This window comes from Jaculus jaculus, chromosome 15 (genome assembly GCF_020740685.1).
Source record: "Jaculus jaculus isolate mJacJac1 chromosome 15, mJacJac1.mat.Y.cur, whole genome shotgun sequence".
Lineage (NCBI taxonomy): Eukaryota > Metazoa > Chordata > Mammalia > Rodentia > Dipodidae > Jaculus > Jaculus jaculus.
The window spans coordinates 57,444,378-57,457,572 of NC_059116.1; the positions used below are offsets into that span (position 1 = coordinate 57,444,378).

A 13,195-nucleotide genomic window follows, 5' to 3' on the forward strand; every position below is an offset into this window, starting at 1 on the left:
TACGTGTTCAACCATGTTTATTGCTGCTCAATTTATAATAGCTGGGAAATGGAACCAGCCTAGATGTCCCTCAACTGATGAGTGGATAATGAAGAAGTGGCACATTTATACAATGGAGTTCTACTCAGCGGTAAAGAAAAATGAAGTTATGAAATTTGCAGAAAAATGGATGGATCTGGAAAGGATTATACTAAGTGAGGCAACCCAGGCCCAGAAAGCCAAGCGCCACATGTTCTTCCTCATATGTGGATCCTAAATACAGATGATTGTGCTTCTGTGTGAGAATGAAAATACTTAGTAGCAGAGGCCAGTAAGTTAAAAAGGAGATATAAAGGGAAGAGAAAGGAAGGGAGGAGGGTACTTAATAGGTTGGTATTGTATATATGTAAGTACAATGATTAAGATGGGGAGGTAATACGATAAAGAATGGAATTTCAAAGGGGAAAGTGCGGGGGGGGGGGAGGTATTACCATGGGATATTTTTTATAATTATAGAAAATGTTAATAAAAATTGTGAAAAGAAAGAAAGAAAATTTTCAGTGCCAGAATTGGGATACCTTCCAGTGAGTTTTAGGCCAGGGAGGTCCTTGATGCCCCCAAAATGTTATAGGCCATTGACAAAGCCCTTGGTTTCCCACCAGGAATACATGGTTAAGACCCTATTGCTGAAGACTCCACATACTTAGGCTGCAAGGTCACTGAGAAATCCTGCTGGAGCTGAGCTGATAACTTCCTCCATGTAGACTAACTGAAAAGCTGGAAGAAACCATTCTGCATGCAGTTCAATGGGAAAAAAGAGATACCACCAGTGAAGATACTCAACAGTGGACACTGCAAGCCTTTATTTGGCCAGCCAGGACAAATGAGCCAACGGGTGCAATAGTGGCATGTCTGTCATGGTGGAAACTGACAGCCCTCTAATAGGACTGGAGGCCCGCTCCATGGGAGGGAATACATCCCTGATATTGAAACCTAAAACAGAGGCAGTCATGAGCTCCAGGGGTGTAACGTGTGCTGCTGTCTGGCTAAGTGTATACACTGTGCTCATCAAACTGCCCAGTAAGCACTTCTCTTAATGTTCCTACCCATATATTGATGCTACTCTCACTTTTGGTTGAGAACCTTCTCTTTTCAGATGGCAGTGACCTTGGGATGACTCAGAAGGCATCATGGTGCTGGGAAGAAATGACAGGAGTGCTCAGCACTGGAATAAATCCATCACACCTTCCAAGGTTCAGGGACCATTGTAGAAGAGATGGCAAAAGGAATGTAAGAGCCAAAGGAAGGGTAGTACTCCTTACAATGGGCTCCCCCAGACACAAAATGGCCTGGATATCCATGACCTCACAGTGCCTGACACCACCTACACAAGACTATCATAATAGGAGGAAAAGAACATGACATCAAAATAAGAGAGAGACTGACTGAGAGGGAGATGGGATATTATGCAGAATGGAGTTTCAAAGGGGAAATTGGGGGAGGGAAGGCATTAGCATGGGATATTGTTTACAATCATGGAAGTTGTTAATAAAAAAAGTGTGTTTAATAAAATTTTTAAAAGAAACCTTAAAAAAATGTGGGCATGGTGGTATGAGCCTGTAATCCCAAATCTTGGGAAGCATAAACTAGAAGATCCCTGGGATTCACTGGCCAGCCAGCCTAGCAGAACTGGTAAGCTCTTGGTTTAGTTGACCTTTGGCTTCTACATACTGCACATACGAATACATACAAACATACATACATGCAAAACAGCTATCTCAAAATTCAAACTAGAACAAGGTAGCCAAATAATGGAAATACTGAAATATCAAAAGCCTAACATAATCTTAATATACTGACTCTGAAAACACACACTATTATAAATCTACAAAATGAAGGAAACTGTGGCCTGGGTATAGCCCAGGTACAAACCCCAGCACTAAAAGAAAAATAATTATTAAGCAGGGAATACAGTGACTGCACCTATAGTGCCTGCTACTCAGGAGGATCATTTGGGGTCACAAGTTCAAGGCCAGTATCGACAGAGTTAGGTATAGGTGAGTTGTAAAGGACTTGCCTAGGAAGTTCAAGGTGCTGGGTTCAGTTCCCAGCATTTCAAAGTAGGTAAAATAAAGTTAATGCATGGGATAGTATAAGTATAAAACAATACAAAGCAATACACATAACACCACTCACAAATTTATATGTATACAGTATAACTATTTAAACACAGATGGGCCCAAAAGACAATAAAAAGATAAAGGTTAGGCCAGGCGTGGTGGCGCATGCCTTTAATACCAGCACTTGGGATGCAGAGGTAGGAGGATTGCCATGAATTCAAGGCCACCCTGAGACTACAGAGTTAATTCCAGGTCAGCCTGAGCTAGAGTGAGACCCTACCTAAAAGGAAAAAAAATTAAAAAGTTAAAGGTTAGGGCTGGAGAGATGGCTTAACAGTTAAGCGCCTGCCTGTGAAGCCTAAGGATTCCCGCAGGACCCATGTTAGCCAGATGCACAAGGGGGCGCACACATCTGGAGTTCGTTTGTGGTGGCTGGAGGCCCTGGCATGCCCATTTGTTCCCCCCTCCCTCTTTCTCTCCCTTTCCCTCTCTCTCTCTAACTCTCTTCCCCGCCCCTGCCTTTTTCTCTGTCGCTCTCACATAAATAAATAAAAATAAACAAAAAAATTTTTAAAAAGGATAAAGGTTAACTTAAGACTATGGAGAATAAAACAGGGATTTCAATTTAGTTTTTTAATTTATTCTTTTCTTTAGGGAGGATGTTTGAGGCTGTGGCTGTAGTAGTTTGAATGTATGTTCCACATTGACTTAGGTGTTAAAATTAAACTTGTAACTTGGATCTCCAACCTCCTGGCTGGAAGAGGTGTCACAGACAGCAGACCTGAATTGCAGCCCAAAGGTATAAGGAAGCAGTGTGAGCTCTGAGGAACCTGCTTATTTTTTTTTGGGGGGGGGGGTTCAAAGTAGGGTCTCACTCTGGCTCAGGCTGACCTGGAATTCACTATGTAGTCTCAGGTGGCCTTGAACTCATGGTGATCCTCCTACCTCTACCTCCCGAGGGCTGGGATTAAAGGCATGTGCCACCACAGCCAGCTCCTGCTTGAATTTTTTGGTGTTTCCTGGCTGGTGGTGGTGTCTCTCTCTCTCCCTCTCTCTCTGCTTGGATTTATGAATACAAGCCAGCCTCTTCTGCCACAGATGGAACTTCCCCTGGATCTGTAAATTTTAAATAAATCCCTTTATCCCATAAAGTGTTTGGTTGAATGTTCGTCCCAGCATTGTGGAGCTGTCTCCTGCAGGGTCTCAATATTGTCCAGGCTACTTCAAGTAATGAAGAACTGATTTTGTTCATCCTAGGTAGGACTACACAGATATTTATAATTCTATCTGCTCAGAACTGCAAACAATAAATGTAAACTAACATAACAGAATTAAACAAATATTCAAGTACATAAGTCATATAATTTTACTGATTTTTTTAAATATTTTTATTTATTTGGAAGCAGAGATCACTTTCTCACGAGAGAGAGACAGGGCATGACAGGGCCTCTTGCAAGTGTAAACAAATTTCAGATACATGTACCACTTTGTGAATGTGGTTTTACAAGGGTATTGGAAATTAGGTTACCAGGCTTTGTAAGGAAATGCCTTTAACTGCTGAGCCATTTTCCCAGACCAACAGTGTTTTTTTAATTTTTATTTTCTTATTTGCACATGTGTATGCACTTGCACACATGCAGGGCAGGCCCTCTTGCCACTGAAAACAAACACCAGACACTTGCACCACTTTAGATGTCTGGCTTATGTGGATGGCAAAGGAATTTGACCTTGGACCAACAGGCTTTGTAAGTTCATGCCTTTAACTCCTGAGCCATATTCCCAGCCCCTATAGGGATTTTTTTCTTACATATCTTCATTAAGCAAAACTACAGCCAGGTGTAGTGGTAGCACGCCTTTAATCCCACTCTCCAACACTTGCGAGACAGAGGTAGGAGGATCACTGTGATTTTTGAGGCCAGTCTGGAACTATAAAGTTAGTTCCAGGTCAACCTAGGCTAGAGTGATACAGTGAGACCATACATACCTCAAAAAAACAAGGACTGGAGAGATGGCTTAGCAGTTACTGTGCTTACCTGTGAAGCCTAAGGACCCAGGTTCAACTCCCCAGTACCCACATAAACCAGATGTATCCACATAAGCCAGATGTAACCACATAAGCCAGATGTACAAGATGGAACATGTGTTTGGAGTTCATCTGCAGTGGCTAGAGCCCCTGGTGTACCCATTCTCTCGTTCCCTCTCTCTCTCTCTCTCTCTCTCTCTCTCTCAAATAAATAAATCAATAAAATATTTTTTAAATATCAGAAAATATACATATTTGTTTGAGGTAAATAATGCAATTTAAGCATTTTTTTCTGAAAAAACAATGGCTTGTTTAGAGTTTGTCTTAAAAACCAAACTAAGCCTCTTCATGGCTCACGTTTTTAATCCCAGCAATGAGGAGGACTGAGGTAGAAGTACTGCCAGGAGCTCAAGGCCAGCCTAGGCTAGAGTAAGACCCTACTTCCCTAACCCTCCCCTGGCCAAAAATGGGAGTCTGGGGAGATGGCTCCACTGTTAAAGGCATATGCTTACAAAGCCTACTGGACAAAGTTCAATCCTCCCCAGCACCCACATAAAATCAGACACAAAGAAACACGTGACACTTTATCCCAATGCACCTACAATAATGAGAAGGAATTAAGAGTTGAGGTATGTTCACTTTTCTGAATAGGAAGCAATAGAACAAGGTAGTTGAGAGCTTAACAAATGGCCACATTCCAATTCCAGATACATATTTCTCTTAAAACTATGGTGTCCTTACCCATAAAATGAAAACTACCTCAGGGATTTAATAGGATAATTAAATAAAATAATTGATTAGCTCAGGATGAAATTTTGCTTTATAAATTGTACACTACAGGAATTTAAAAAAGACTGCCCCTCCTCTATAAAACCTTAAATGACCCTACACATCCCACCAATTTAAACTGAAATAAAGCAGGCTCCCCAATATAAATACCTTATTCATCATCTTGTTCTTTTTGTTTATTTGCTTTGTTTAGGTTTGTTTTTCCAGGAAGAGTCTGACTGTATCCCGGGTTACCGGAAACTCGGTCTACAGGCCCGGGCTCATCTTGAACTCAGGGTGATATTCCAACCTCAGCCTCCTTTACACACCTGTCTATATCACCTCATTCTTACAAGCATTTTACCAAAGTGCTCAGAAAAAAAGGTAGTTATTGAAGTAAAAACAGAAGAATTTTTTGTTGTTCTGTCAAAGACTGAACATCGGAAAATTGGGAATGTTACAAATTAAACTACATAATACAGACATAATGAAAAGAATGATAGTAGCTAAAATGTTTAGATATTTTTCCCATTAAATAAAACCTAGCAGAAATATTGATACACTTTCCTGTTTCTATTGCCATTATATTTGAAATATAATTACACAATATAACCTTCAAAGCACTTCAGGCTCTAGTTAATTAGCCTAAATACAGAGTGGGGGAATATAGCTTGTCTAGCATGCTCAAAACCCTGAGTTACCTGATTGCATCTCTGTTTTCAAAGTATCCAGAAACAGATACGTATTTCAGATTTTACAAATCAGTTTAAAACTCCAAGTTAATATCTGACATCCTAAACTACTTAAATAATTTAATAATTTTTGATAAACAGTCCTTACCACTCTGGCTGCTCTCTCCTGAGATTCACATTTCCTGCAAAACCATGGCCCAGTGGGTACTTGAACAATGCCATAGCACGCTGTTGGGAAACAAAATATTTTAAAATGTTTAAATTTAAGGATTTATGGAAAAGCCAATAACCCTTATAAACCCTATTAAACTACCTTTCAAACTATTCAACTACTTATTTTATAAGAAACCAAAGTATTTTATGTTATTTACCACATATAGCCATTTAACTAAAAAGTAAACTTATAGGTTGGAGAGATGTCTCAGCTGACCTGATAGCCTGGGTTTGATTTTCCAGTACCCACATAAAGCCAGATACACAGAGGCACATGCATCTTGAGCTTGTTTGTGGGGCAAGAGGCCCTGGAGCACCCATGTCCTCTCTCTATAGTTTTCTCTATGCTTGCAAATAAATAACAATATTTAATCGATTTTTTAAAAAGCAAGCTTATAATATTATAATAAACTTTAAAACTTCAGGCTGGAGAGATTGCTCAGCAGTTAAAGGCTCTTGTTGACAAAGTCTGACATCCCAGGTTCAACTCCCCAGTACCCATGTAAAGCAAGATGCACAAAGTAGCACATGCATCAGGAGTTGGTTTACAAGAAGAGCCCTGCTGTGCCCATACTCACTCTCACTCTTGCTCTTGCTGCTTGCAAATATTTGGAGGGAGGTGGGGGGAGGAGGTTCAAGGTAGGGTTTCACTCTAGCCCGAGCTGACCTGGAATTCACTATGTAGTCTCAGGGTAGCCTTGAACTCACAGCAATCCTCCTACCTCTGCCTCCCACGTGCTGGGATTAAAGGTATGCACCACCACACACGGCACTGAAGATTTTTATTATTTGAAAGAAGAGAGAGAGAGAATGGGCGTGCCAGGGTTTCTTGCCACTACAACCAAAGTCCAGACACATGTGCCACTCTGTGCATCTGGCTTTACAGGAATCCTGGCAAATTGAACCCTGGGCTGTCACGCTTTTTAAGCAATTGTCTTTATCCACTGACCCATCTCTCCAGCCCCTAAATAAAAATGTTAAATTATCTCGTTTGTTCGAAGGTGCTTGGCATAGTGTCACATGCCTGTAGTCATCATACTCCAGAAGGGAAAGCAGGATGATCATGAGTTTAAACCACATTAAACTACATAGGAAATGTTAAGTAGCCTAGCTGGAGGGGTGGAATTGGAACTCCAGAGACTTGTTGCTAGTTAGAATTATCAGACTTGGAGATTTGTCACCGACTAGAGTTGTTGGACTTGGAGCTACAGACTTGTTTGAACTTTGCCCTGTTTAAGTCTTGTGTTGGTTGAATACTTCTTTGCTATGCCCAATGCCATCTTTGGTGTGTAAATATTTGTTCTGTGACATTATGGGGGTTTTTTGTTTTTTTGTGTGTGTGTATGTTTTTTTATAGCTCAGTTAAAAGACTTTGGGCTATGGGAATGTTTGAACATCATTAGGATTGATAAAAAACTATGAGGACTTTCAAAGTTAGACTGAATGTGTTGCTTTTTACATCATGGATAGTTATCAGTTTATGGGGGCTAGGGGTTGAATGTACTGGTTTTGATTAAGGTGTCGCCCACAAACTTAGGTACAGCAATTTGGAACTAAACCATCCTGGAGGCAGTGTATTGTTGGGGGCAGGATTATGGGTTATAACCAGCTTCCTGTTGCCAGTGTTTGGCACAAGCTCCTGTTGCTATTGTCCATCTGATGTTGTCCAGGAGGTGATGTCCACATCTTCTTATGCCATCATTTCCTCCTGACATCATGGAGCTTCCCCTCAAATCTATAAGCCAAAATAAACCTTTTTTCTCATTAAAAAAAAAAATACTACATGAGTCCTTGTTTCAAAACAAATAAAGCAAGCTGGGTGTGGTGGTACATGCTTTTAATCCCAGCACACAGGAGGCAGAGGTAGGAGGATTATCATGAGTTCAAGGCCACCCTTAGACTACATAGTGAAATCCAGGTCAGCCTGAGCTAGAGTAAAACCCTATCTCAAAAAATCAAAAATAGCGGGCTGGAGAGATGGTTTAGCAGTTAAGCACATGCCTGTGAAGCCTAAGGACCCTGGTTCAAGGCTCAATTCCCCAGGACCCACGTTAGCCAGATACACAAAGGGGCGCATGCATCGTTTGCAGGGGCTGGAGGCCCTGGCATGCTTTCTCTCTCTCTCTCTCCCTCCCTCCCTCCCTCTCTCTCTCTCTCTCTCTCTCTCTCTCTCTATCTGCCTCTTTCTCTCTGTCTCTCATTCTCAAATAAATAAACAACAAATTTAAAACAAAAACAAAAATAAATAAGTAAAATCAATACAAATTTTTTTTAATTTTATGATGAAATTTTTTTGATGGTTAATTATGTAAAATTCAATACATTTTTTTCTTTTTAAACGATGTACGATCTCGCTCAAACCGAGGCTGACCTGGAATTTGCTATGTACTCTCAAGGTGGCCTTGAATTCATAGTGATCCAGCCTCTCATGTGCTAGGTAGGATTAAAGGCATGCACCTCCATGCCCAGCTTTAACACAATTTTTGCACAAAATAACTGAAATTTGTTAACTTATTCCTTGCCCTATATTTTAAGTAATAAGTGCTTTGTGTTGCTTTGAGATAGGATCTCATTATATACCCTTCTACTTCCTAGGTCAACTTCCTAAATAAGGGGACTACAAGTATACATCAAATCACGTTTTGAAATTAACAAGGGCTGGGGAAATGGCTTGTACTTGCTTGTAAAGGCTCATGGCCTATGTTTGACTCCCCAGTATCCACGTGAAGGCAGAAACAAACAGTGGTGTATGTGTCTGGAATTCACTGGCAACAGCAAGAGGCCCTTGAAATACTTACAGTGTTGCTCATGTCTGTGTGTACATATTTGTTTTAAGTTAATTAAGGGCTGGAGAGAAGGGTTAGTGGTTAAGGACCTTGTCTGCATAGTCAAGAACCCAGGTTCCATTCCCCAGGACCCAAGTAAGACAGCTGAACAAGATGGCACATGCCTCTAGAGTTTGTTTGCAGCAGCCAAAGGCCCTCATATGCCCATTCTCTCTATCTGCCTCTCTCTTTCTCTCAAATAAATCAATGAAATAAAATTGATAAAAATTGGTTCAAAGCCGGGCATGGTGGCACACGCCTTTAATCCCAGCACTCGGGAGGCAGAGGTAGGAGGACTGCAGTGAGTTCAAGGCCACCCTGAGACTACAGAGTTAATTCCAGGTCAGCCTGGACCAGAGTGCATCCTCAAAACAACAACAACAAAAAAAAGTTAAAATAAAATAAACAAATTTTTTAAATGAGAAATGGGATGAAGCATTGGCTTAGCAGTTAAGGTGCTTGCTTGCAAAGCCTAAGGACCCATGTTCAACTCTCCAGATCCCATATTAGCCACACACACAAAAGTGAGGCAAGCACAAGGTCACACATGCCCACTAGGTGGCACAAGCGTCTGGAATTCAATCCCAGTGGCTGAGGCCCTGGCACACCAATTTTCTCTCAATTAAACTTTTAATTAGAAATGTAAAAGCCAAATGCACAAAGTGGCACATGCATCTGAAGTTAAGTTTGCAGTGGCAAAAGGCCCTACCATTCCCATTCTCATTCTTTGCCTTTCTCTCTCCCCTTGCAAATAAATAAATAAATAAAACATTTATTACAGAAAACATGAAATATGCAATAAGGGAAACACTTTGTGTGGGGCTGAGGATATGACACTTGGTAACATACTTGTCTACTGTGTACGAAGTCCTGAGTTCCATCCCAGCACCTCATGGACAACTGGACATGGCAGTACATACCTGATCCCATCACTCAAAAGAGTTGAAGGCAGAGGATCAAGAGTTCAGTCATCCTTAGCTATATATATAGCACACTTGAAGACAGCTTGAACTGCATGAAAATGTTTCTCCAAAAAAAAAGTGTCAGTCCTGGTGGCACAAGATTTTAATCCCAGCATTCTGGAGGCAGAGGTAGAACTGCTATGAGTTCAAGGCCAGCCTGGGGCTACAAAGTGAGTTCCAGGTCAGCCTAGGCTAAAGTGAGAGCCTACCTCAAAAAAATAAATTAACTAATATGGATAGGGCTGGAGAGACAGATTACAGAACAGAGCAAATGCCCAGAATGTACAAGGCATTCCAAATTTGATCACCAGCATGGCAAGATTAAAAAAAAAAAAAAAAAAAAGGAAAGTGTGGGGGTGGGGAGGGAGGGAATTACCATGGGATATATTTTATAATCATGGAAAATGTTAATAAAAATTAAAAAATAAATAAATAAATAAATAAATGAAAAAAGAAAATAAAAAAAAAAAGAAAGATTTTAAGGATTTTTTAGAGAAGGCATGTTATTTTGAAGCATGGCCTGTATTCCAACCTGGTCTTGAATTCATAGCAATCCTTCTTATTAACTCAGCCTCCAAAGTGCTGGGATTATATGCATGAGGCAGCCATGCTCATGGAGAAAGGCTGGGTATTGTTTTTATTTATTTGCATACACGTGTGTGATTGTGTAGGGGTGTGCCCACATGCCAGTATCAGAGCCTCTTGTGGGTGTGAAAAACACCAGACTTGCTTGCGCCACTTTTTTCAGCTACTTTTTGATCCAGCGTAAGTAAGCAACATGGGAACTGAAGGTACATTGGCAGGCTTTGCAAATAAACACCTTGAACCATCTTCCAAACCCCATAAGTCTGGTTTTAAAGCTAATAATAACTTTATCCAATATTTTAACTTTTGCCTGGGTGTGGTGGCACACGCTCTTAATCCGCCAGCACTTGGGAGGCCAACGTAGGAGTATCATCTTGAGTTCCAGGCCACCCTGAAACTACAGAGTATTTCAAATCAGCCTCCGTACTACAAGACGACCCTACCTCAAAAATAAATAAATAAATAAAAATTAGGGCTGAAAAGATGTCTTAGCGATTAAAGCACCTGCTTACTAAGCCAAAGGACCCAGGTTTGACTCTCTCTTTTTCTGCCTCTTTCCCTCTCTCAAATAAATAAAAATAAATTATTAAAAAATAGGGCTGGAAAGCTGGGCATGGTGGCACACACCTTTAATCCCAGCACTCAGGAGGCAGAGGTAGGAGGTGATCACCGTGAGTTCAAGGCCACCCTAAGACTACACCGTGAACTCCAGGTCAGCCTGGGCTAGAATGAGACCCTACCTCGAAAAAAATAAATAAATAGGGCTGCAGAGATGGCTTAGTTAGATGCTTACCTGCAAAACCAAAGACCCTCGGTTGGATTACCCAGGACCCACGTAAACCAGATGCACATGGTGACGTATGCATCTAGAGTTCATTTGCAGTGGCTGGAGGCCCTGGCATGCATATTCTCCCTCTCTGTCTCTCAAATAAATAAATAAAAATAGGGATGGCCAGGCATAGTGGCATGCATTTTTAATCCCAGCACTCAGGAGGCAGAGGTAGGATAATCGTCATGAGTTCAAGGTCACCCTGTGAGTACATTCTGAATTCCAGATCAGCCTGGGCTAGAGTGAAACCCTACCTTAAAAAAAACAAAATTATATAGGGGCTGGAGAGATGGCTTAGCGGTTAACCGCTTGCCTGTGAAGCCTAAGGACCCCGGTTCGAGGCTCGGTTCCCCAGGTCCCACGTTAGCCAGATGCACAAGGGGGCGCACGCGTCTGGAGTTCATTTGCAGAGGCTGGAAGCCCTGGCGCGCCCATTCTCTCTCTCTCCCTCTATCTGTCTTTCTCTCTGTGTCTGTCGCTCTCAAATAAATAAATAAAAAGTTAAAAAAAAAAATTATATATATATATATGGCTGGAGGGCTGGCTTACTGGTTAGGGCATTTGCCTGCAAAGCCAAAGGACCCAGGTTCAATTCCCCAGGACTCACATTAGCCAGATGCGCAAGGTGGCACATGAGTCTGGAGTTCACTTGCAAGAACTGGAGGCTCTAGTGCACCCATGCTTGCTCTCTCTCTGTGTCAAATAAATAATCTTTTTTTAATTTACAAAAAAGGGGGGGGGTGCTGGAGAGATGGCTTAGCGTTTAAGGCATTTGCCTGCGAAGCCTAAGGACCCAGGTTTAATTCTCCAGGTCCCACATAACCAAGATGCACAAGGTGTCGCATGTGTCTGGTATTCCTTTGCAGTGGCTAGGGGCCCTGTCATGCCCATTCTCACTCACTATCTCTTTCTCTCCCTCTGCCTCTAATAACAAAACAAAAAATAAACCAGGCATGGTGGCGCACGCCTTTAATCCCAGCACTCAGAAGGCAGAGGATCACCATGACTTTGAGGCCACCCTGAGACTACATAGAGAATTCCAGGTCAGCCTGAGCTAAAGTGAGACCCTACCTTGAAAAACCACAAAAAAATTACAAATAGGGCTGGAAATATCTTAGTGCTAAAATGGTTGCTGGCAAAATCTAAGAACCCAGGTTTGATTCCTCAGTACACATATAAACCAGATGCACATCATGGCACATGGGTCTGGAATTCGTTTGTAGTGACTAGAGGCCCTGGCACACCTGTTCTCACTCTCTCCTCTCTCTCTCATAAATAAGTAACAATTAAAAAAAAAAAAAAAGAGGAAAGCTGGGCGTGGTGGTGCACACCTTTAATCCCAGCACTAAGAAGGCAGAGGTAGGAGGATCAGAGGATCGCCGTGAGTTCAAGACCACCCTGAGAATACAGAGTGAATTCCAGGTCAGCCTGGGCTAGAGTGAGATCCTACCTTGAAAAACCTACAGAGAGATGGCTTAGCAATTAAGGCACTTGCCTACAAAACCCAAGTTCAATTCCCCAGGACCCACATTAACCAGATGCACAAGGTGGTACATGCATTTGGAGTTAATTTGCAGAGGCCAGAGACCCTAACATGTGCATTCTCTACCAGCCTGTCTCTCATCAAAATAAATAAATAAAAATAAACTTTCCAGGTGATGTGGCACATGCCTTTAATCCCAACACTCAGGAGGCAGAGCAAGAGGATCGCCCTGAATTCAAGGGAACCCTGCGACTATGTAGTGTATTCCATGTCAACCTGGGCTACAGCAAGACCCTATCTCAAACCCCCCCCCACACACACACACACAAAAAAAAAAACTTGCCATGTGTGGTGGCACATGCATTTAATCCCAGCACTCAAGAGGCAGAGGTATAAGGATGGCTGTGAGTTCAAGACCACCCTGAGACTACATAGTGAATTCCATGTCAGCCTGGACTAGAGGGAAACCCTACCTCAAAAAAACAAAATAAATAAATTAAAATTAAAAAAAAATTGGGGGGCTGGAGAGATGACTTAAGCAGCTAAGGAATTTGCCTTCAAAGCCTAAGGACCCAGGTTCGATTCCCTAGGACCCACATAAGCCAGATGCACAAGGTGGCACATGCATCTGGAGTTCCTTTGCAGTGAGTGGCTAGAAGCTCGGTCACACCCACTGTCTGTCTGTCTGTCTCTCTCTCTCTCTAATAAATGAAATA

General features: G+C 41.8%; 1 protein-coding gene across 11 annotated transcripts in view; it reads right to left on the reverse strand.

Moving 5' to 3' along the window:
- The window catches only part of Mllt10 (MLLT10 histone lysine methyltransferase DOT1L cofactor), a 270,901-nt gene that overhangs the window by 235,775 nt on the left and 21,931 nt on the right, over window positions 1–13,195 (reverse strand). For 10 of the 11 annotated variants that reach the window (XM_045134579.1, XM_045134577.1, XM_045134584.1 and 7 more), the window contains exon 3: window positions 5,731–5,810. In XM_045134579.1, coding sequence (XP_044990514.1) covers window positions 5,731–5,810 — 80 coding nt within the window. Of the gene's footprint in view, window positions 1–5,730; window positions 5,811–13,195 lie in introns of those variants that run through there. The other variant, XM_045134589.1, reaches the window with a different exon arrangement.